Source organism: Phalacrocorax carbo, chromosome 2 (genome assembly GCF_963921805.1).
Source record: "Phalacrocorax carbo chromosome 2, bPhaCar2.1, whole genome shotgun sequence".
Lineage (NCBI taxonomy): Eukaryota > Metazoa > Chordata > Aves > Suliformes > Phalacrocoracidae > Phalacrocorax > Phalacrocorax carbo.
Genome location: NC_087514.1, coordinates 37,748,853 through 37,773,588, shown reverse-complemented (window position 1 = coordinate 37,773,588; position 24,736 = coordinate 37,748,853). Strand labels below are relative to the sequence as shown.

Genomic DNA, 24,736 nt, shown 5'->3' with positions numbered 1-24,736 from the left:
AACCAGTAGTGATATCCTCTGTATACTGTTTTTTTCCCCTGTGTGTTTTCAGCCTTTGGTTTCCTGTGAGGCTGGTTTTCTTTGCACTTACATGATTTTGTAAGGTGTGCCCATCTGTCTTTGAGTTCAAGTCCTTGTAACTTCTAAATCTACTAACAAATTTCAACAGAATTTGTCAGGGCTCTAATATATGAATTTTTTTCCAATTTCCTGAACATTGGTATCCAGATAGAAGACACTCTCATTAGTACCACCCTGAAGCTTCAGTACAAACTAAAGATGTGCTGTTGCTCATTGATCAGTATTATGGCTCTGAATCAAACAAAGCATCTGCTGACTCAGTCAAGCAATTTGGGACAAGCTGTTTGAGTTAATGAAGGAGAGGAAAAGAAGGAAGACAGGCAGAATTACTAGGAGGAGGATACTATAAGAAATATGGATGGAAACAGCTGAAATTAACATGAAGGAATTATTGGGATATAACACAAATCCATTAGAATTCAAGATTCATTAGGTTTGCTGCTTACAGAATAACTACCTCTACTTTTTGTTTTTCTTTTGCTGACCAAGCAGAATTTTTATTTTGTTGTTTGTTGCAAGGTGTGTGCAACATTGAATTTAAAAGTAAGTGTAATTTTAAATGTTGTAATCAGTAAATAATATGTCAAACAGTAAAATAACATGACAAAATCCAAACTTTGTTAACTTGTTCCTATTTGAAAACAGTTGATTCAACATATATTAAAAGGCTTGCTTGGCCAGCCATACTTTCTTATAGTGTTTTGCATGTGAAGAGATTCTGAGAGTGTTCTGTTTTATAAAATTAAATTGAAGGGGAATAAATATTGTTAATTAATTTTGATTATAAATTTAATTTATTATAAATTTAATTTAATGGTCGTAATTGCTGAAAGCAAAAAAGAGGATGGAGAAAGAATAAGCATGGAAAAGACAGCACAGAGTGAAGTAAAAGATTATTTATAGCAAAGTAGATTTGGAACAAATGCTTTTTCTGAAAGGTGACTCTTTCAATACCTGCAGTACTCAAAATTAGATTTGGAAAGCCATGATAAAAATGAGAGGAGAGATTGAAAACAAAAGCATCTCTAAACAGCTGTTCAGCCCACCTACAATTTCAAGTATCCCATTTGTCTACTTTGATTGCTGCCTTAACAAATTACTCGTCAGAACTTTCATCAGGTAAAATTACGAATACTGCAGTAAATGCTGCAACTGCCCTGCAAACAAAGGGTAGCTTTGAGCAGTCCAAGTCAGATACCGCTGGCGATGCCAGCTTTTGTAATGTGGATGTAGCAATTTCGAGCAGACCAAGCAGCTCATTAGCCATTGCTGTGATTCGCAGGGTTACTGTGGCACACAATACCTTGGGTTTGCAAGTTCAGTGTTGGCTTAGACACATCGCCGTAGTAACTGCAGTGCACCTGCTGACATCAAAAGTAGTGCTACCAGCTTTTCTTGCATTTTCTTTAATGACCCAGCATTCATGAAGACATAGGTCTTTGTATGTGAATATACCGCCAGTAAGTATTATTACATTTTGACTATTAATGTAGCAAAGATGAGAAAGAGGCAAAATGTAGCAAGAGGAGTGGTGGAGTAGGAGTCTGTGGAGACTGAAAAGAATTCAGGATATGAGAAATTCAAAAAAGAAGGATTAATAAGAAGAGAAATCGGGGTAATCATCAGTTTGTAACATCACACAATAAGAATGATGGAAAATAAATAAAAAAGAACCTAAAGCAGCATTTCAGCTGAAGGATGCCTATCTGTTATAAATAGCTGCTAGATCCTTTGCATAATTAGTGAGGACTGGGAGGGTGAGGGAGAGGAAAGTACAGTAAGAATACATCCAGATACTAAATCTAAAAAAAAGTGTGCCCATGTAAAAAGATGAGCCAAGAAAGAGCAAATATGGTAGATTTAAATATAAGGATCTGAGTTATATTTGATATTAAATAATTTGAAATCTACAGAATTATAATTAGTTGACATTGGAAGCTGTTGTATGTAATTATGTATTCTGAATCCTTATTACACTTACCACTGGTTTTTTGCTGTAGTCAGGAGGAGTGTTGGTTTAAGCTTAATACCAATTTTTGGAGCAGATCTATCTTTTAGCCATTTGCTTTGCAGCTATGAACGTTTTCGCAATTTCTGTATGTTGTCTCTCTACTAACCTACTACTGCAATGATCTAAAGATATTACATAGAATATTTCTTGCATAAACTAAATCCAAAGCAAGAGATGTTAAATAACTCCTAAACCTAATTTCTAATATGAACTGAATATATTCTCAAATTGTAGCCTACAGGATTTCAGCTTCACATCCTAACAAAAATAAAAGTGATATTTCAGGGTGACAAAGATTTATTGTTATTTTCCATGAAGATCCTTCCTGGTGAATTTTCTATTTTAACTTCAATACTCAGCCATGAACCTGGTTTAATTTAACTGGTTTTATATTACCAGGCACTGAATTGAAAAAATATTAAGCTGTATTTTAAAATCAGCTGTTCTGGTTGCTGTTTAAAACAGTCCATGTCTGAATAAGAAACCTCAAAGGAGATATTGAGGAGTGATTTTGAGCTGGGCCAAAGATCAACCCAGCAAAAAAGAGATAACCTTGAGGCAGATGAGCTCCCTGGCCCAGCTCACTGTGGGCCACACAAGCACTACTGCTAGCGTAAGGATGGGAAGTGTTAGCTAGCCCAAGTGGGAGACAGGCAGGTCTGACTCTTTCAGTGGCAGCTCAGACTTAGTTTAGCATAAACTGATTGTGAAACTGCTCCTTAAATCATCCGTATCATGGAACAAGAAGCTGCACAGGAAGCGCTCTTAAAAGAGTTAAATCCTGGCTTTGCTGCAGTGAAATATGAGTTTGGCCACTGATGCATATAAAGCCAAGGGTTTGCTGGGAGGGAGTATGATCATGGGAAGAGAGAGGTGGTGAGTCACCTTTGGAAGAATATATAAAAATGAGGATGGAAATGGTTAGCAAAATACTGAGATATTGAGCAGCTGAAAAAGAAATGAAAATTTAATAGGATATGTATGTATGTATGTGATGTTAAATGCATAAGGTTTATACATTCCTGGACTGAGCAGTGGAGGCTACAATGTGCCTTTGTGACAGAAGGAGGAGTTACGAACACAAAAAGGTTACATTCATTGGCTTACTGTTTTCTGGGTAACATTGATGTAGCCCTAGTTTCTTCTTTGTGAAGAAATAGTGTATCTTTGAAGTATCAAATAATGAAGGAATAAAATAGAAATGAAAAAAATTATAGTCATTTCATTGTTTTTCATTCTCTTCAGAGAAAGTTTACAGTCCTGGGAATAATTAAATAAAAATAAATATGCAAATAATAGGATTTTTCAGTTTTGGTTTTTAACCAGATGCAAAGAGAGACAAATCCAATTGTGGCTTCAAAAAGGTTTCTCCCCTTATTTTATTAAAACCAGAAGTTGTAAAGAGGTTGTTTTCTTTTCAATATGATGAGAATAAAAACTTGAAAAGATGTTGTAAATGAAACAATAAGAATACAAAATTGTTCTTAAAGGCGTAGTTCATAATAAAAAAGGGATAGTCACATATTTGTCCTTTCCAACAAAGGTAAAGAACATACTTTCTTTTTTCTCCAAAACATTCCTACTTTATTGCAGAATTTTTAAACCTTTTTGACTTTAAAATTTTCCTATTTTTAAAACTATAAACGCTGACATTGAAGTACCAAAGTAATGTTGCGTGTAATCCTTTCTTAGTCTTCCTTCACGTCTCTTCTGATGTAAAATTTCAGCTTCAAGATTGTTCAGAGAATTAAAGTATTGTCCAGTAGGTTGGAAAAAGTAACATTTGTATTATATAAAGTTTGCGTTTATTGTTATTCATAAATCATTATCGTTTATGTGAAATGCAAGTGAAGGATAACTAAATTTGTTCTCATACGTCATCTTTTGCCTAACTAAACTCAACTGAAAACCAAGCTTGGAGATTGAGGAAATAAGCCGTATTTGCTATGTGCATGTTTTAAAGTTTTTATGTAGAAACATTCCTCCTGTTGCTTGTAGATTTCTGAGCACCTGAAGGCAAATCAGCTCGTTTCATCCACAAAACACTGCAGAGATGGGTGCATGTGCTGCATGTGCCTTACAGAGAAGTTACCATTCACTGTTTTAGTCCTGTGTTACAGTGCAAAAAAGTAACTGTAACTGAACCTGTATTTCCTTTTTCAAACATTGAACTGTGGACCAGAGTCCTCATTTCTCTCCTACACATAGAGAATACAGTCATTCCCAAGTAATGCTTGCTTGTGGAATCGTTTCCTCTTGCTCACCTGCCATGTCTGTAAAAGATTACTCCAGCACATCAAAGTCCAACATTTTTTCTTGATATACGGATTATTCTACATTTTATTTAGGATACTCAGAAGCTGGTTGTCATTTTTACATATACAAAAGAACCTTATATAACATATCATTTCTATTTCTGACTCTTAGGAAATTAATGACTGAGGAATGTCACAGATCTAATTATTCACTCACTATCACCTAACTGCAGCAGTGCTCTAAGTAATGTTTGGGATAGAGGGGACCTGGCAAGGTGTCTGACAATAGTTTGCAGACCTATTTCTCCATTTGGCTGTATGGGGAAATGTATCTTTGCAGGGGATTTTATCAAATGTTTTTCATGCATACTTGGATACCCTTAGAGAGAGAGAGAAAAATCTTTTGACATATCTGAGTATTTCTGAGAGGAACTCATTTTCCTGATGTTTTTCAGGAAATGGGTAGCAACTGGCTTATGTCAGTCACAAATAATTAGGCCAAATTTATCGTTGCGGTTTTTTAATGAATCCTCACATAATGATTTTATAAAAATAATACTTGTGAAAGTTGCTCTAAATGTATGTCTAGTTAGCAGAGACAAAATATTGTTAAAGTCTAGCTGCTGAGCAGTAGTTATTTTTTAATCTTTGAATACTGATTGTCTGTTGAAGTGTTCAAAAGCATTGGTGAAAAGGCTTGAATAATGTTTTGCTTAAGGAATCAAAATTCTTCTGTAAAAACTTCCAAATTCTGTAACCATCATAGTTATGCCACCAGTGCCTTGGGAATTTTGTTTTTTTATACCTGTTCTATTGAATTTGTTTGGATTATATTGGTTTGGTTTGTTTGTACTGGACATAATTTCCAGCCTGTAAATGGTCAATAATTTGGCAATATTTCACAATATATTGAGTCTTCACATAGATAAATCTTTCTTAAGTAGGTGATACCTAAACAGAACATTAAACAGATGGGACACTTTCACTGGTGTGATGGGAAGTTATGTTAGCTGCTATGGGTATTTACGCAGGGTGCTTACTGAAAGGGTTATGAGAAGGTCTACTACTAAGCGGCTCAGCTGATATGGAATAGTGAGAGTTTTTAACAGCTCAGCTGGGAGAACTTCTTGCTCAGGACTGTTTTAGGGTACTCATCTGAAAGGGAACTTTGTACGTAGAGAATTGAAAATGTCATTTGGGAGCTGAAAAAAGTATTTCTTTGGATCTGCTGAGGTATCAGGTGTTACAAACGGCTTTTGTATTTTGGGAAACTGGAGGGGTGCTGCATTTGGAGGAATGCCGTTCAACTGTATGACATCATTTTGTGGATGCGCAAATGTATCTGTATATTAGTTTCAGAATAATATTTGTATCCATGATGATGAAACTGATAAATTACTAAGTGTTGAAAATTTCTTTGAGCATGATGGTGACCTCTCTGCTATAACTTTCATAGTAGCTGCAACTTCAGTTTTTCTTTCAACTCGTGGTAGAGCAAGACTCATCTATTAAATCTGCATTCACTTTGAAATTCTTTGTACAGTCATATCATAATATCAGAATTCATTTAATTCAGGTACATTACTGTATTCCAGGAATTCTAAAACAGATGAAGAAAAGCTGGTTAGAAGGCAAGACACTGTGTTAATAGCAAGAAAGCTTGAACATGAGAATCAGGTTAAGATCATTTACAGTTTCAGTCATATTAGATTGTATCAGGTTGGCGTTAGTTAAATAAGGAAAAAAAAAGCTAAATGCAGCGACTACTTGGGGAATGTAACAAGTTTTTTTAAAAAGTTAAAAATCCTATCTTTAATGTGGTAGAGCATACTATTAAGAATCATATTTTGATAATATATTAGGAATGCTTTTCTGAATACATGCTTGAATATGCTGATAGAATACCAGTTTTAGAAAACTTTGACTCTTGTGTCTTGAGAGAAGCAAAATTACACTAAATTTTAAGGTCCTTAAAATCAGCCAGTGTGAGTTTATACCATACCCAAATGCAAATGGGGTATCTTTCCATCAGTGAAAAATGATGTCTTGCTAACTTTTATTTCTGATACTTTGATAAACATATATTTTTTTTCTTCTGGTGCTTTAGTCCTGTAGCAACACGTTCATATTCTGAATTTAGTGTTGCTTAAATACCCAATGCTTTTACCCCTTGGGGTATGGTTCTGGGAGATGGTCTGAACCTAACTGAACATGATAGATTTCTTTCATTAAAGAAGGCGGTCCTATTTCCTCCTCTGTTCCTCCACACAGGGCTGCACGTTCCTGTTGTTTCCTCTAAACTGATTTTAATGCTTGTGTGACCCCGTGGTGTGCCAATGCAGCTTATTAAGCCAGAGGCAAAAGATTTCACAATAACATAATATTTTTCCCCTGAATGAGCTCACACCAGGGTGAGATAAGAATCAAGCACCAGTATCGCTGGGAATGGTAGAAAGCGGAAAGAGCACCGAAATAAATGGTACTTTCTCTATCACTGGTAACAAGCTACAGGATTACAGAACTGCGCTCTTAGTGCCTGCTAGTTAGCACCTTGGAGTTTGACCTCATTCATCCACCACCTGAGCTAATAGTATTTCAGGGCCAGTGAGCTTTGGAAGTGTGCCTGAAGACTGAAAACCATGAATCACTTGGCCTTTCTGTGTTGACCTAACTTTCCTCTTAGTGCAATGCCACCTGTTTTCTTTTTGCTTGGAATAGATCTCCTGTTATATATTGTTGAAAATGCTTTCAGTTTAGACTTCTTAATGTTTTTATTTTCTCTGTTGTTCCTCTTGATACTGTTTGTACTGTAAGTCTGAGCATTTCATTTTGAGGTTATCTATCAAACTGCCTGCAACCTAGCAATTTCGTGTGGTTCTTTTTGAGAAGGAAAATATACTGAAAGAGTAATTTATCTTTTGTGATACAATGTACTCTTTTCTGCTGCCTCCTTTTAGCGCATGACGATTGTGCTTCCTAAGGTTTTGTGTTTCCTTCATCCTTGTTTTTTTTTTTTAAAGTCTTTGAGGAACATTTGCTATCTGATGTTGAATGGCTTTCCCATGAGGATCTCTGCCTCCCCCTCAATTGAAAGAATTTGCTTTGAATGGTTAGCCTGCAGTTTTTATACCCCGCAGAGGATGGCATAGAGTGGCCACCAGGGGATGTGGTTCACATTCCGTTCCACTTCTGTGGACTCGAAAGTTAAACATGTCTCAAGATCTATGGGGGTTTCACAGATCTCATATCAAGGAGCTAAATCCTGAGAGAGAGAAACTTGCAACATTCTGGATAAATTTTCACTCTGTGGAGTCAATGACAAATTCCACTTGATTTCAGTGGAGCAATGATTAATCTTAGTATGTCTTGAGAAACAGAATTATCAGGTAACATTCTCTGATTTGTTTACAAGATGATTTTGTAGTTCTGAAATGAGATCTGGAGAAATGTGTGGTTCTAATTCATATCCAGAAGCTAGTGTTGCTGAATGAAAGCAAATGTATCTCTGTGATGTAGAAGATAGTAGGCATGAGCTAACATTACATGAACTATCATGCTGCAGTGCCTGATTTATTATTTAGGCAATAATCTTTCTTGTCCTGCAATATTCAGTGAAAGTGCAGCAACCACATGTATTATATATGCCACTAGATTATTTTCCATGTCAGCCAGCTCTCTGTCTTGTATTGCAGTATGCTTGCACAGGCATTGTAGCAAAACAAAAAACCTTCTAATTGTCTCGTATTCAAACCAGAAGTATGAGCAAACATAACCTGATAGTGTGCGGAACTGGTAGGTTACACAAAACAGTCTAACACAATAAGCAGCACCTATGCAACACCCCCAACTACACAGGTTTTTCAGTAACCAAAAGTTTATTTATAAAGCATTTCTTTCTCTTCAGTAAGAAAAAAAAATTGGAAAACTGTGTGCTTTGTTTGGAACTTTATTACCTGGCTAAAGTATTGAATGTGTGGGATGGTTTTGACATACCTGATAGCTTATCTGCTTGACCCAGCTGGAGGGATAAAATTATATTTAAAAATTTTGTTCTATCCTCTCTCAAAAGACATCAGTGGTATAAATTTAATCAATGAGTGGAGAAGAGCATGTACTGTCAGCTGTGATGCCATTGGTATGCTGATGGTATCCAGCTCAGTGTCTGCTTCTCCTGAGTGTAGACAGCCCAGTCTTCCAGATGTCCCAGTGTCTGGCCAAAATAGGGATGGTGATACAAAACAGATGGTCTTGTCTCAGGACAAGGCAGAGTTGATGGAAGCTGATAGAGGGATGGAAGCAGAAGAAACAGCAGAACTGCAGTTGTTGGATGCCACCTTATACTCTTATACTTAACTTTGATTCAGTTAGCAAAGGTAACAAGGGGGGCAGTTGTCCCTTTGCAGCTAGGCAGGAGTTTGAAGAGAAATAACAAAGATCCACAGTTAGTTTCTTCTAGCTTACTATCTGAGAGTTTTGGTGATTATCATAGACTTACTGGTATGTTACTATCTCAGTCAGGATTTTAATGCACCTAGAGCTTACTGTGAATTTTCACATACAACATACTAAGTACCCTTTGCTAAATGTGCCTGTGCACACAGAGAGTTTAGAGATTGCTTTGCTTTCTTGCTGACTGCCCAAACTGTCCAGTCTGAGATTACTCTTATGAGTCCCTAAGTTAACTGGAACTTTGCTAACACAGCAGCTTGGTCTGCAGTCAGGTGTATTTGGGTGTAGTGCTTGAGTAAAAAGCACTTTTTTTAAAAATGGGAGATGTGCTTAGTTTTTCAGTAGAAAATTTAAGGAGTACAATCATCTTGCTTCTGTGCATTTCTGTCTTCACACACCTTACACAAGTAAGGTGTTTGACTACCTTTGGAATTTGATCATTTTAATTAAAAACAAACACACAAACAAAAACACAAAGAAGTTGGGGAAAGAGATATTTCCACTGTATGAATCCTTGATCTAGATAGGTTTATGGAAGAGAGTATACAGATGCTCTAGTAACTGGCACTCCAGAAATGCTTGTACTAATAATTTTTTGAAAGAAAGCTGTTGGAAGGTTCAGTGTTACTGGAAATGTTTGGCATAAGATTATTTGTAATTTTTCTGCTTTCCCTCAACTTTATTTTCAATAAAAGGTGTATGAATTTCCACTGGCCTCTTGACAAGCCAACTAAGCTTAATCCTGCCAAGGGGCAGGTAGAGTAAATTAGGTAGATGCAAAGAAATATGAATGTGGCCCTCAGTGCAAAAAATTGATTCATACAAAGCTGAACAGTTTAATATCTTCTCTGACTGGCTGAAAATTCACTGTAATTACTGTATGCTTAGAGAGGTGTACTACTAAATTAATGAATTACCATTCATCTTAGCTCGTTTTTTTAGAACTTAATAGGAACGGCATGCAAATTTTCAGTTTAATTCAAAATAGATTTAATTCAAAGTAGATTTAATAAAGAAAAAGTTAAGTGACAATGTAACATGAAATTCAATATTTTGAATATATATTGCAAGGAACATCTGTACTATGTTAACCACATACACTTGAAAAATATAGCTGGCTCCTCTGTGTTAGAAAATAAAAAAACAAGCTGAAATTAAAACCAAAATGAAGCCTTTTAAATATACATTCTTTTCTAATGCTTTGATATTTTTGATATGATTGAAAAAAAGCTTACTGATTTAAACATGGCTCATTCTATTATTATGACAAAGCTCTTTTTTGGTGGTTTTCTTTAACAATGCAGAGTTGGACTGAGGTCTGAATTGCGTATTCAAATAAATCTAGTTGTGAAAATAAGTGACATTAGAATTGTAGCCTATTAGAAATATTGATCAAAATTTGTTTTTAATTTTAAAAATTGTTTTACTTAAAGCTAAAGTGCAAAAAAGAAGTTGTTTGTCTAGGAAAAAAACATTAAAAGTCATTCCTTTAGATGCCTTCTGAAGTCCAGAATTTCTGGTTGTTTTGTGGATTTTCTCATTATGACCTTTTTGAGGTTCTGTGTTATTATAGTGCAAGTTCTTTTTTTACATTTATGGCAGTTGCAGCAATTTGTTATAGAACACGATGTAACAAGTGAAATATTCTAAATTTTATTTTATTGCAAATGTAGAAATAATTAATGTGGCCCAATCAATAGTAGATTCCCGTTATTGTAAAAATAGTGTGTTTGAGATAATTCTTTAGCACTGAGTTGAACTACCTAGTTGACCGTTTAGGCCAATGAGTTTGAAATCTCTGTTGGTGTGGAGCAACAGTGTTATATAGTTGTTATTCTTGCTGAACTAGCGGGTGAGTAGTGGTTATTTGGTGATATTAGATCATTTGTCCTAGGATTATAAGAGGGCGCGATGCCAGTTCTTTTCAACTGTGGTTATGGACTTTCTCATTTAAATAAAATGAAGCTATAACGTTGCATACAGTCAGTGGTTTGGGCAATTGGGATATCCAAGACTTGTTTATAAACTTCATCTGCCTGATTTGGAGCAAGGGTCTGAAGCACCAGACACTGCATTTTAGAGACATTCTCATCCCCCAAGTCAGTGCTCCATCAGCCTTGCCTGCAAGTAGTTAGTCTCCTGTAGTGAACAAATATCCCACCTAGTGGAAAAAGGGAGAATAAGCAGGAGCCCTGTGCGCCGTGCTTGGTGTAGTTGTCTGAAATACCAAAGTGTGCTTTAATGAAACTAGAACATCTTCATCAGAAAAGGCTACCTCCTGTGTTAATTCCAGTCCCAGCTTAAAATAGGAAGATGGAGAACCTGAAGACAGATTCCTCTCACTCTTGCTGATTAAAAGTGAGAATTCTAATCAATGATTCACTGAATACTTCACTACCTGCAAACAATGCTTCTTTCTGTAGTCCATTTTGTTTTGTGTTTTTGACTGTGGGGTGGGGTTCTATTAGATTGGCTTTGACAAATCATACAAGTAGAGGTGGACATGCAGACTCAAGGACTTAGCAGCATCATGTTTCAATTGGTTTTGTGTGCATCCATCAGTAGAACCACAAACATTTAGGGAATTTATTGTCAACTTGAGATGCTTTATATAAAGTAACATGTCTCCAGGACATTGGGTTCAGGAATCTAAAATGGTGTTAAGGAGTGAAAGTCTCTTGATGGATTTACTTAAGATGATATTTGCATCAACAGACTATGGCATGGGTCTGAACTGGGCCAGATTCTGATATTTGAAGATGTTACTTGGAAGACATATTAGAACATCTGTACCAGACTAACAGCATTGTCTACTCCATGACATCAAAGTCATAGATGAATAAGAAGAAACCAAGTGAGATGTTCTGTAGCTAGTGTATTGCAGAAGATAATTCCAATTTTGCCTCTGTTGAAATATATGATTTTAACAACATTTTCAGGAGTGTAGCATCAGGTGTTCTAGATTAATGGTGGTTCTTTGTCTGGAAGCTTAATTCCTGTTTGTCCCAACAGTTATTTTGGAATTAAGGTGGGTTTTGTATTGGGTTCTCTTGATATTGGTAAGAAAATTTATCTAAAACAGAGAGGATTTGTTAACATAATAAGAAACATACAAGTATGAAATATAAAGCAATATAAATTCCTGGAACAGAAGATCTGCTATCAGCAGTATGGTTTTCTTGGTTTGGTTTTTTTGGATTGATTTTTCTCTTGGTTGTTGGGGGTGGTGGTGTTCGTGTTGTTGTTGAGTTTTGTTTTGTTTTGAGTTTTTTGTTATTATTTTTAATGAGAGTAGTAGTGTGTATTAAGAGTCCGTGCTTCAGTCAACAATCCTTGACAAATCAATGCTATGTACATGGAATAAATCAGCATCTATCATGATGTAAGAACACTGCCTTGGGGAACTCATTGCTTCAAAGAAAGAGGCATTATTTTACTGGTGCATCAGAATTGACTGGTGGCCTGCAAGAACATAAATTAGAATTCATTATCTGAATTTTTTTACGCTCACATGAAAATATTTAGTGCTTTTCTTAGCATTAGGCTGAACGTACAAACTCTGAGTTGTCATAACCTCTCTAACGACGAACCAGGACTTTTTCCAGCTTTGGACCTTACACTTCTTGAATTACTTCTGGGAAATTACTACATGTTTTATAACGGATGAAGGGGACAAAAGTGACTGGATCATATCAAACAATGCACCACATAACCTGATTACATGAGCCTTCTGTACAACTGAATTTTCACTGCATTTAATAGGAATTTTGCATAAGAAGAGCTCTCTCCTTAAAGTGAACAGTGTGTGAGTCTTGTAGGAGATGTTTGTAAGATGATTCCACACACTCTCATCCAAAGACATTAAGGAGTCTTGCACAGTTTCTAGAACGCTTGGCAGTAGTGCCCTTTTCCCTCTCCCCAGCCTTTCCTCCACAAAAAGAAAGGAAGTAAATAATTACAAACAACACCCTATTTAAAAACATTACCTTGTTACTGGGCTATGTTCTTGTTTAGCTGAAATAGATACCCTTTTTCCCCTTCCCTTTTTGATGAGAGTTTCTATTAAAAAATCACAAAGAATTTAGCTTAGTGCAGCATTATTAGTAGTATAGAAAACATCTGGTTCTGTGCTATGCTATATTACACTTGTGATCTTTATCTCACTTTTAAGTATTTTTGTGTATTATTATGGCAATGCGTGAAGATTGCAGCTGTGTGAATTTATTTTGGTGAATTGCTGATTTTAGAAAAAATGTAAGTTTTTTTGTTTGGTTTGTAGGTAGTTTGTTTTTATTACACAGAACATACTTAATAGAAATTGCTGTAGGACTGGGGTAGGGTCTTCACATACCCTATTCCAGTAGGGAATAGCAGAGAATTAACATTAGATCAAAGAAATACAGTGCACAGTAATGCATTAAAATAAAAACCTTTTATTAGCACAAGTGGGATTCTTTCATTCATGTGGACTTTCAGCCTATGACTGCACAAAGATAGGTAACAATTTTCTAAGGATTTGAGAAGTTTCACAATATTCTTGTCTTCCATAAGACGTACAGGCATAAGCAGTCATCAACTTGGCTTTTACTTCTCTCTTTCCTCAGTGAATTACCTCATTGCTGCTCAATAAAATCACTGAACCACTCAGCTGTATCATCACTAGTTGGTCTAGCAAAGAATACAAAGAAAGAGAAAAGATTCAGTGTTCCAGACCCTGTAACTGAATTGACTTCTCAGTGAAATCCTTTTTTGCTAAGACTGATTCTTTCCGATGTCACGTAGAAACATCTGAACCTTTGCAAACTTTTTTTTTCATTCTTAAAATGCATTATTGCACTCACATTTATTTTAATAACATCCTTATTTATGAACAAATATTCTTCTGCAAAACTCGCATCAATCGTTGAACAATATACACCCATGCGGAGTTTAGTACTAAAATTATAGTATGATTCATTGTTGGGTTGTGGGTTTTTTTAATTAAGGGCCTTCAATAATGAATGTGGTCAATCAGGAAGATTGCCAAATGGCACATGAACTGGCTCACAACTCAAAAATTCCCATCCAAAGTTATAGGTATTGGGAACCAGGCAGCTTCTCAAAGCCCAGTTGCTTTAGTGAGAAGAAAGTGCAATATCTACACTGTAAACCTGAGGCATCCAGAAGAAACTGAAATCATTGAATACGGATGCAGAAGTACGGTAATCAAAGCTAAATCAAATGTTGCGGTTATTCTTCGGATTTGGTAGATGGAGTTATACTGCTTTGTCTAGTTGGAATAGTAACAGCTTTTAGTAACTTGCCATGGACAAATTCCATCCAGTGCTGAATTAGATCAATGAAAATCCCTTGAGAAAAATTAACAATTGTATATTACGTAATTTGTTTGCTTTTTTTAAATCTGCATTTTAGCATGCACATTACTGCTGTTGGTCTAACAGCATGTGACAGTAAATCAATACTGCATAATATTCTGCCTACTTGCCTGTTAGCTACAGTTATAGGTACCTCTGGAAGCCATGTTTCTTGCACAAAGTTTCACTTAGTTTTCTCTTGAGAGAAAAATGCTGGTATTTGACTAAAAATGAAAAAAGGCATGTTTTTGATACACAGATTCAAATATAAAAGGTGTGATAGAGGGCAGCTTATGTCATCACTCTCTTGAAACAGTCTTAGTCGTCAGAGAGCCAAAACTTAATCAAGCAGGGAACAGTTGATAACCTCATTTAAAGAAATCACATCTGTTTAGGGGAAAAAAAACCTGAGGCATATGCTTCAATTTCATTTAAACTGTAATCCATCCAGTGGTTTACATCTGTCACAAAATATGGAACTCTTCACACCTCTTTAAAGCACAATTAAACTGTATTTATTTTAATGCATAATGTGTTCCGAATATGTAATACCTTTCCTGAAATGACTCATAGATGATTGATTTCATAATTCTTTATCATATAGCCTTCCAAGTCCTTTGAATCAGTTTGTATATTAACCATAGATGAAATCTAAAGAAAAGGTGTGGAAATGGTGTAAATCACTGCCAGAAACTTCAGTGGAACTGTCAATTTATACCATCAAGCCAACGAATTTTGGGAGAGAGGAGAGTTTTCTTAAGCAGTAAAATAAAACATTACAGATAAGAAAATCTAGTACAAGGACTTTAGTCACAAAAATTTCATTTAAGTTTAGCCTTGCTGTTCTTGGATGTTGCTTATTAAAATAAGTGTCTTCCAAAAAGAGTGTTGTTAACATGGCATAATCCTGACAATCTGACCATACTGCCTGGAGTTTGAAGCACAGTGGTAAGAGTAGTGTCTATGAATTATAGAGGAGAACCAGAAATATTTCAGGTCGTGATCTGGGGTGTTATTTCTCACTCTCTTGTCAATGAAGAGGAACCTGGTACTCCACTGTGTATCTATATCTATAATTGAACATTGGAACATTGCCTCTTCTGATTTTAAAGTTCTCTATGATGTTTCCCCATCTGATGTGGAGATTTAAAGTCTACCTTTATGTGCTTTTTGCTACACTCAGATCCTTAAACATCAAGTTTCTTTTATGGAAATACATGTGTATACATTATCTGAAAGACACTTTAATTAAATGATTACATACTGTATACCATAAGCCACATGCATCAGTCACTACATGGAATGGTTGGTGCTCATTTAGTAGTAGCTAGGTAGTGTTTTGCTTGTTTACCTTTCAGCTAGAATCTAACCAAATTATAAACATCTGAAAATTGGGCTTTATGGATACCTTAGGTATACAGAACTTGCCTATTTTCTCATAGTAGGATCTATACAGATTATCCCTAAAGAATGTCCTGACAGTATACCAAGAGAATTCATTTAAAGTTTAACAGAGCTACACTATTCCAGTGTCATCTTGGGCAAAAAATTCTGAGAGCCTCAGCTGTCTTCCTGCTAAATGGGAATGATTTTACAGTAGCAGAAAATCCAGTTATTATTCTGAGTTGCCCAAATATTACAGCAGTGTGGTGGGTATATGTATGCACATTATAGTCTCTTTCAATGTGATATATGTATCCATTTCACATCTTCTGGGCTTAGCAGAGCACTTTTATTTTAGCAATACTTTTTCATTGCTAAGTGAATAGATGATGAAAAAAATCAGAGGAGCAGCATACAATCAAAAAACAAATTTTCTCTTTGATATGCCCTATGTCAAATAGAGCTATGGGACAGCATCTCTTGATGACAGGTTTTTTTATAAACGAATCAGAGAAATAAAAATTGAAAAAATATGCAGCACTGTTTGAAGTGGAAATGATACTGAATATTTTTCAAGGAATCCCTTGTAACGGGGTGGTATTATATATATAAATAAAAGTCCTCTCAAATGTCTTTTCCTATGGTTATACAAGGAACTGCATTTGTTTACTTCCTGATTTTTGAGTTGTTCCGTTCTTTAGTGATTCTACAGGTGAAGCACCCTTTTTGCTACAAATTTTAATTGTGTGTTCATCCAGTCATTCTGTCTTGTTGCAGAGGATCTTGATGATCTAAGAATGGAAGGAGTAACAAGTGTGATGTCTTCTGGGAGCAAATTCAATCAAACTCGAAGTGCTCATACGGCTGAGCCTCAAGCAAAGGTCACGTTGAATATCTGCGCAAGATGTGCCAGGTAAAAAGTAAAACAAAACCAGGTCATGCTAACCAATGCATTCTTTCCCCCAGCTTTTCAGCTATGTATTGTGTTTATGGGCCAGGTGATGACCTCTCATGTGCTAAAGAAAAAATAATTACTTAGCTACTGGCTACCCTATGACCTCTGGTATTTGGGTTGTGCAACTTGTGTTTATGCTTGATATGTCTCATCAACAATGAATCAAAGAACATAGTTAGTCTTAGGCCTTACTTCACAGCTTGAAAACTATTTTAAGCCTTTCTGTCTCTGAATTTCATTAGTTATATGAGCTTCTGTGTTTTTTCAGGGGATGAATCAGGGAATTTAAAAGTTCAAATCCAATTTGAAAAGCACCTGTATAAATGGAGATTTAGTTGCACAGGTGCAGTTCAGGATTTCAAATAGTTGCTTCTTAGCACTTTATAATCTCATCCTGTTTCACCTCTGAGAAATAATTTAATCGGGTTGAACCTCTTTTGGTTTTGACAGCTGGAAATAATTCTTGCATTTACAGCACGAGGGCCAAATAAACAGTTTGGTGTTCCTGTAGCCAAGTCAATTTGAGAATGCAACACTAACAGGAACCCCTTAAATTTCCTAGATGCATTCTTCTATGTAGACAAAAGTTCATTTGGCGAAAGGATTTAAGCCTGTTTAAATGACAAAACTAGCCTTCTCGCCCTTCTGTTAATGGTTCAGATTAGCAAGAACAATACAGAGGCATGCCAATTTTATCTGCCTGCCTTTGCCAATGGCTGCTCTATTGTGTACTTTGAGAGGGGATTAGCGGCTTGTAAATAAAAAGCAACCTGTGGTGAAACTAAGTCAAAAGTTTGGCCATATGCCACCCTACGTTTCTTCTTTTTTCCCAGTTTGCTTGTAAATTACTACTTTTAAAAGGCACTTATGTAGGAAGAGGGGCTCCACAACATTTTCTGATGCTCTGGGAGCATAACTGCAGGCATACTGAATAACCCATGCAAGAGCATCTCTTTAGTAGGGTTGTGGAGCCTCAGGGAACTTGAGCTCACAGTACTACCACAGCAGCAGTGACTGGATGGCCTTGTAGTTCTGGAGAGTTTTGCTGCCAGGAGTATGGCCTTATGCTTTAAGAAAAGAGCAAACATGCTAGTCATGGGTTTCTTCCCAATTCACTAGAAATAAACTGCTTATGTTGTAAAATGTTTCAAAACAACTAGCTACATGAAAGCGTGGCACCTTTTTTCAACTGGCATTGGTTGTTCATGGATTAACAAGTAGAAAGGTAAGGAAAATAGAAATGTTAAGTTTTCTACATGGTCTTTTTGAATTTACATAAAATCTTGATTGGATTACTACAAAGATTAATTAAATTTTAAATTCCCTAAGGTAGCCGCAGAACAGCAGGTGCCAAGATACTATATAGTCTCTCAGTCCTGCACACCAGGGAACAAATGGCTCAGATCTTGAGCCAAACCTAGCAACCTTGGCTATTGCTATTGCCGTTTAACTGGCGGTACTATTTGGCTCTGCAATCTAAATTATGAGTTGTGAGAGAAAGTTCTCATAAAACCTCCTTTTGTACTTCACTTATCAGAAAATGCAAAGCAGTGCTTTATTTCGCCTATACACCTTCATTCATTCCCTACCCTATTTAATGAAGTTGATGAGGAACTGGATGGTGCTTACTTGACTATGGTTCATTTCACTCTTGCTGCAGTTCAGCAGTTTCTTTAAACTTTGGAGGATTAAAAAAATATACCATCTCATCAGTAGCAAGAGAAGTCAAAAGAGAGAAATTAGTATTGCTGTTGTATTCAGTAGTGAGAAAACTAACATTTATTCTTCAAGATGATGAAGTTTATACATTCTTCTGGAGCTTTCCTTCCTTCTTACTGAGTCTGACGACATCTTTCCTCTCATACTTCAAGACAGAGTTATTAGTGCAGTTAGCTCTCTTTCGATACCTTTGCAGAGGATTTGTCCAGTGCCTTGTCGCAGCAGCTGAAATAGTGGGTAGCAAGTGGGTAAATAGTGGGTAGCAAGTGGCTTCAAGGACATGAAGACAGAGGTTTTTTTCCTGTTTGGTTCCAAGAGCAATTCAGTTTTCTGTTTCTCAGTGATAGAGCCATTGAAAATTCAGTGCTGTAAAATCACAGCCTGAGTGTTTGGGTCATCTCTATGAAAGTTTCTCAGTGTTGGCATTTTTCTCCATTATTATGACAAAGCCAAGTATTTATTGTGAGGTCATAATACAGAATCTATTAGTATATTTATTTGTTTCAGAAATTATTTTTTTCATATTCTCTACGTAGTTTTGTGTGCTGTACAGTTTACATATAAATACTATAGGATTTGATTGTAGACACATTCAAATACAATTGAAAAAGAAGTCAATATAAACTGTTATGCATACTTTTGATTACAATTTAAGAGGTGTCTTTCCTCTTAATTTTACCCATTTTTTGGTTGTATTAAGTGATTTGAAATGAATGGAGCTATTAATGGCTGTGGGTGTTCTGTAGATAATAGGGCTTGTCAATTCAGATTTGCTGAAGGTGTTTTGGCTTGTCTGTAGGAGGAATATGACTTTTTACTTGAAATTTGATTGGCAGACTTCCAAACGTTAGGAAATGTGCTTCTTGGCTCAAACAAAAAGTTTAATTTTACTCTTGCATTTGCATAACCTAGTTCTTTCACCTTGCTGTATTTTTTAAAAAAACGCTCTGCTCTGATTACTCTCCAGTCAATTTACCTTCCATGATACCTCCTCCAGAAGGTTCCACACTTCCTTGGACATGTAGGGGCTCTTCTGAGACGGATTTATATAAACAGTTGAAGGAGTTCATTGGTACTAGCTTAACTTAATTTGGCTTAAATTTTTGGGTGTCACTTGGAAAGGACAAATAGTCTTACTGGAGTTCCACCCTACTTCTTTAAAATTGTGTGTAGTGTTTTAGACCTTCCTGCTACTAGGATTACATTTTGTTGCCATAGATCATTAGCGCTTCCTCATTATTTGGGAATTAGAGCAGGTCTATGACTATGTGTAAATTATGTCACTGTGAGAGGAGTGCTGGTTTAATTCCATGTGCCCCCGACAGCACCTGCAGTAGGATACAGGGCAGCAATATGTGTTATCTCTAAACATGGAAGTACAGTGACTTGTAAGAAGAACGGGCTGAACCAACTGTTTCCCCCATGCTGAGATATTTGTCATCAAACTTCATTTACCTCCAATTTAGCTCCTTCCCTTTATAATGCTCAAATATATGAGAAAATCAGAATCCAAATTCTCAAATGCAATACTAAGAGGGCAATACTAGCAGCTTCTGGTTCCTTCTTTCTCTGTCAATACAGCCTTATTCCTTTGCTAGTAAGTGGCATTTAGTTCAAGCCAGTATTAAATGTCCCATGTAGCTGGTTTTCTCTGACTGGCACTAGGCTGTTTACTCTGCCCAGTAATAGTTCTTCCCTTTGAACTCCCCTGTTCTATCTCTGATGTAGTGTTTAACACCATGTCAGAGGAAGATCTTATAAAATAATGCCAAATGGAAGTGACTATAGTTAGAGATAAAAATCTACTTTGTTACAAGGCAAACTAAATCCCGTTTATAATGTGGGGGAAACCTGCAATGCTGTTAAGGTGCTGCATTTGGCAAAGCATTCTCCCTTGCCTTAAGTTTCTTAGACAAAAATAAGAGCTTTTTCATGAATTGTAGGAAGTGAGACTAAGAATGGACATAATTTGAACTGGAATAAAATGCCCAAACTTCTAAGTTTTCTTTTTTAGAAACTGGTGTCTAGCCTTCAATGCTGATGATTTCACCAGTCATCTTCAAATAATAGATAAAGTTATCACAGCCCAGGTCAGTAATTTTAATAAAAGGTAAAGTTCTCCACCCAGACATCTAGGAGGTAAAGATGGGGGATTCTTTTAAGTTATCACACCAAGCTGGTTTTTACAGCCTATGATTAAAAAAACAAAAAAAATCCCCCCAAAACCAACCAACAAAACCCCCCACCCCCCAACTCCCCCAAAAACAGAGAGAAAGAAAGAGAAATGAAAGGAGGGGTTAATTCTCCTTGAGTAAAAAATGGTTTGTAGACTGGAATATAGCTGTAAGGAACAGAGAGCTTACTGTTTTCTGTATAGATGTTTCACACACGATGAGCGAAATGCAGATGGATAACAGCTTTAAGAGGTTTTTCAAATGGGAAAGTAGCTACAGAACAATGTTATTCCCATAGCTGCTCTTGGACTACAGTGCAAGTTAAGCAGCATATTTAGTCATCTAAATAAAGGAGTGACATCATTCACAAGGTGGAACAAAACAAGGTTTATAGATACAGAAAGAAAGGCTACAAAACCCCCTGTATTTGCTTTTTGCTATTTAGTCTGGAAAATTAGCAAAGACACTTTTAGTAGAACTGATCTGGATTTAGGTCATTTGAGCATAATTATTATAATAAAAATTCCTTCTTCATCTAAGGGCGCAACTAGTCTGACTGACTTAGAGAATAGACTGACTCATTCTATAACACGATTTTGTGAATCCCTTCTCCATACAGGCAAAACAAAGAAATTTCAGGTTTTGCCAATGAATCATAAGACACCCTCACACATAAGCAAAACTCATATGGGTTAAATAAAGATCTAAATGACAATCTGTAAAAGCCAAACACCACTTCCATATTTTCTCATGTATAGTGACTCGCACATTGAGCATTTTGAAGAATTTAATCAGGCATAAGGTATAAGATAATATTATGTAGTATTAAAAGAATTTTAGGGGGTTTTCTTGTTTCCTTTTTTTTTTTTTTTTTCTGTAAGGACCACCCATTAGCCTTGTATGCCCACTGCCATGCTCAAAAGTTAAATCTTGTTCTTGTGGAGTCTTGCCAATGCATTCCTGGAAGTAAGAAGCTTTTTGTTTTTAATAGCGCAAGGGCTGCATTCATTCTTCTTAACATCAATAGAATACAAAAAAGGGGTTGCATGTGATTAAAAAAGAAATGGGATTATAGAAAACATACTGTGCCACAAGCTTGAAGGCTTCTGAACAAGAATGTTGGGAAGGAGCACTGGTCGCATACAAATGTAGGTTTGAGATGCAATATTTTAGTTAATATTTTAAGATTAGCTAAAGCAAAAGCATGATGTCCTAAGGCCTTTTAACATATTAGAGAAATCAAATATATAGGTATAAACAAACAAACTACATCTGTACATTAAAACTAAATGTGGCTTTTCTAACTGTCACCATTGGGATGTAGAGTACAGTTCAAGTGTAGTAACTTGTGTGCTTGAGCTGCTAATGTAGAATAAATGAGATGCTCTATGCATGCTACCATTTACAGATGCTCTCTGAAAACTTAATTTGGAAAAAATACTCAAAATTCTCAGGTCAGTTTGCCTTGCCTATGAAATCTTCAGTGTTGCTCTGCTCATCATCTGTATCTCTGACTTTTTAAGATGTCTTTTCCTCCCAGCAATCTTCAAGTTAGCTTGCTTATTTACCAAGGCCAGTTAACTTTTCTTTAACTGTCTGGATTTCTGCAATATTTTAGTAAGTTTGGTTTTCTACAGTGTGGTCTCCACCACTTTGATGCGTACTTGGAAACACAGTCATATAAACTGCGTGGTACTATGTACAATTTAAGAATCACCTGTAGGTTCTCTGAAATACACGACTGGCATAGAGCCATGAGGACCATGAATGTGTAGGGTAGAAGACAAGAGAATTAAAGGAACCAGCTATAATTTGTCATAAATTGGACAATAATGGTGGAAAGTGTTGTCTGAACTGTCCATGTCTCCGTAGAAGAGAATAGGAGTTTATTTTGTGGTCAGGGCATTGTGGTGTTAATCTAGCTTCTACCATTTTAGATTCTTACGAAGTAAGAGTTTGTATGGAGATGCTTTATCTGAGTATCACAAAGCTATAACAATACCATTGAGACTTGAGGTCATTAAGAAGCATTTGGTGGAAAATTTTATAACGATCTGTGCAGAAAATTGTGTCTGAAGCTTGACAAGTGGGTCTCATTTAAATACCAAAAGCAGAAAAGCTGATGACTGTAAATACAGAAAATACTGCTGTTAAGCCATGTTACTGTATGTACTGTCCACAGACAACGCTAATGAAACTTCAGACAACAAAGATTAAAATGAATGAAATTAATTACCCCGTGAAAAGGATCATAATGCCGACCCAGAGACTACATTTAAAAAGCAGTTAAAGATGATGGGCTTCTGGAAGATTTCCTTTAGTGAAGGAAGGAAGCTACTAAGCTTCCTCAACTTCAGCTGTGCACTAGATCCCTTCCTTATTGTTAACGGCTAGTCTGCTCTCACTGTCATTGTGTTCCCTGCACAGAAATCTTTGTGATGGCTGACTTGTCTTTTGAAATAGGAGGGTTCTCCTATCTTGTCCAGGCATGTAATCCCAGACTAACTCCACAGCTGGGGACAGGAACGTGCCAGGGAATGTGTGCTGCACCATGCAACATTGGGATAGAATCTGATCAGGTAGGGTGAAGAAGAGGGGCAAACTCTGACATCCCATATAGATTCCATAGATGCTAGAAGAAGGGACGATACAGAGTGTGCTGCTGGTGTGGTTTTTAACAGGTCATCTAGGTTTATGTTCTGCCGGATTAGACCAAGCCATCACTGTAGATGCTTCTGTGAGTGTGAAGTCTTTCTCAGGCTGAGCTGTTTTGGTGTGAGTCACTCTAAAGGGAGTAGTACTTTGAAAATGCATGCAGGACTAAAAGACTTTATAACTCCGTGGACTGTTTTCCCCTTATCCTGAGCACACGTAGCACTACATGGTGTCTGAGCGAGATGATAAAAGCCTATGCCTACATGGAAATCTGGCAGAGAGATTTCTGCGTTGTCGTGGTTTAGCCCCAGTCAACAACTAAGCCCCACATAGTTGCTTACTTGCTGCACCCTGGTGGGATGAGGGAGAGAATTGGAAGAAAGTGGGAAAACTCGTGGGTTGAAATAAAGACAACTTAATAGGTAAAGCAAAAGCTGCGCATGCAGGCAAAGCAAAACAAGGAATTCATTCACCACTTCCCACTGGCAGGCAGGTGTTCAGCCATCTCCAGGGAAGCAGGGCTCCATCAAGCGTAACGGTTACTTGGGAAGACAAACGCCATCACTCGGAATGTTATCCCTTTCCTTCTTTCTTCCCTCAGCTTTATATGCTGAGCATGATGTCATAGGAAGTGGAATATCCCTTTGGTCAGTTGGGGTCAGCTGTCCTGGCTGTGTCCCCTCCCAGCTTCTTGTGCACCCGGTAGAGCATGGGGAGCTGAAATAGTCCTTGACTCTAGTGTAAGCACTACTTAGCAACAACTAAAACATCTCCACACTATCATCACTGTTTCCAGCACAAATACAAAACCTATCCCCATACTAACTACTATGAAGAAAATTAACTCTATTCCAGCTGAAACCAGGACATGTTTGTGCAAAAATTCCTTAGCTGCTACACGAATTGTCGAAACTATTCAGTGATAGCATCTGCAGATGCTAATTTAAAGGTGATTCAGGTATGTTTACATGAACTATAATCATCCCTTTTACTGCAGTGTTAATATAAACCAAGAGGTGATGGAATTAGAAAGAAGAGAACCTGATCACTGGAATATAAAATTACCTATTCCTAACAGAGTTGCGGGTAGAGCACTGTGTGACTTCAAATGTTGTTTTTAAATCCCTGTTTTTCTTTACAGAGTTTAACTTCTTTCCTAATTTAATATTTTGTTGGGAGTAACCTACAAATGGTGGATCCTGGAATGTACATGAATCTAAATTGTGTTTTGAGGACAATAAATTGTAGTTTCTGATATCAAAATCATGATATAACATGATATGTCTATTTGGAAAACCTAACATTACATTTTCTTTTTAGAACTGACCCATAGTTTTGATTCCTCTTTTTTCGTAGCTTTCTTTGCTACTTCCCAAAGGTCTGTGTAAATAAATGCATAGCAAGTTTTCTGTCAGAGCAGAAGGTGCAGAGCATCCAGATGACTTGCATTTGAATCTTTTATTATGTTCCCCACTAAGTTCCCTTTTTTTCTGTTTTTATTGATTGCTTGGTTTTGAATCATTATGGCTCCTTTTTCCCTGCTAGCTTGATTCTCCATGGTGAATTATAGGTAAATTTGTCCTTTTGTACATTTTAAATGGGTTTTGATTTGTTTGCGTGGAGCCTTTTACACAGAAATGTAACAAAGTACCCCCTAGGATTTGCATTTTGCTTATTTGTGGGTTTTATAGAAGTTTTTA

At 36.5% G+C, this 24,736-nt stretch overlaps 1 protein-coding gene across 1 annotated transcript in view; it reads left to right on the top strand.

Annotated features, from left to right (window-relative positions):
• Window positions 1-24,736, top strand: part of C2H8orf34 (chromosome 2 C8orf34 homolog) — a 170,844-nt gene that overhangs the window by 93,243 nt on the left and 52,865 nt on the right. The window contains exon 8 of the mRNA XM_064442579.1: window positions 16,311-16,446. Within this exon, the coding sequence (XP_064298649.1) occupies window positions 16,311-16,446 (136 nt within the window). The remainder of the gene's footprint in view (window positions 1-16,310; window positions 16,447-24,736) is intronic.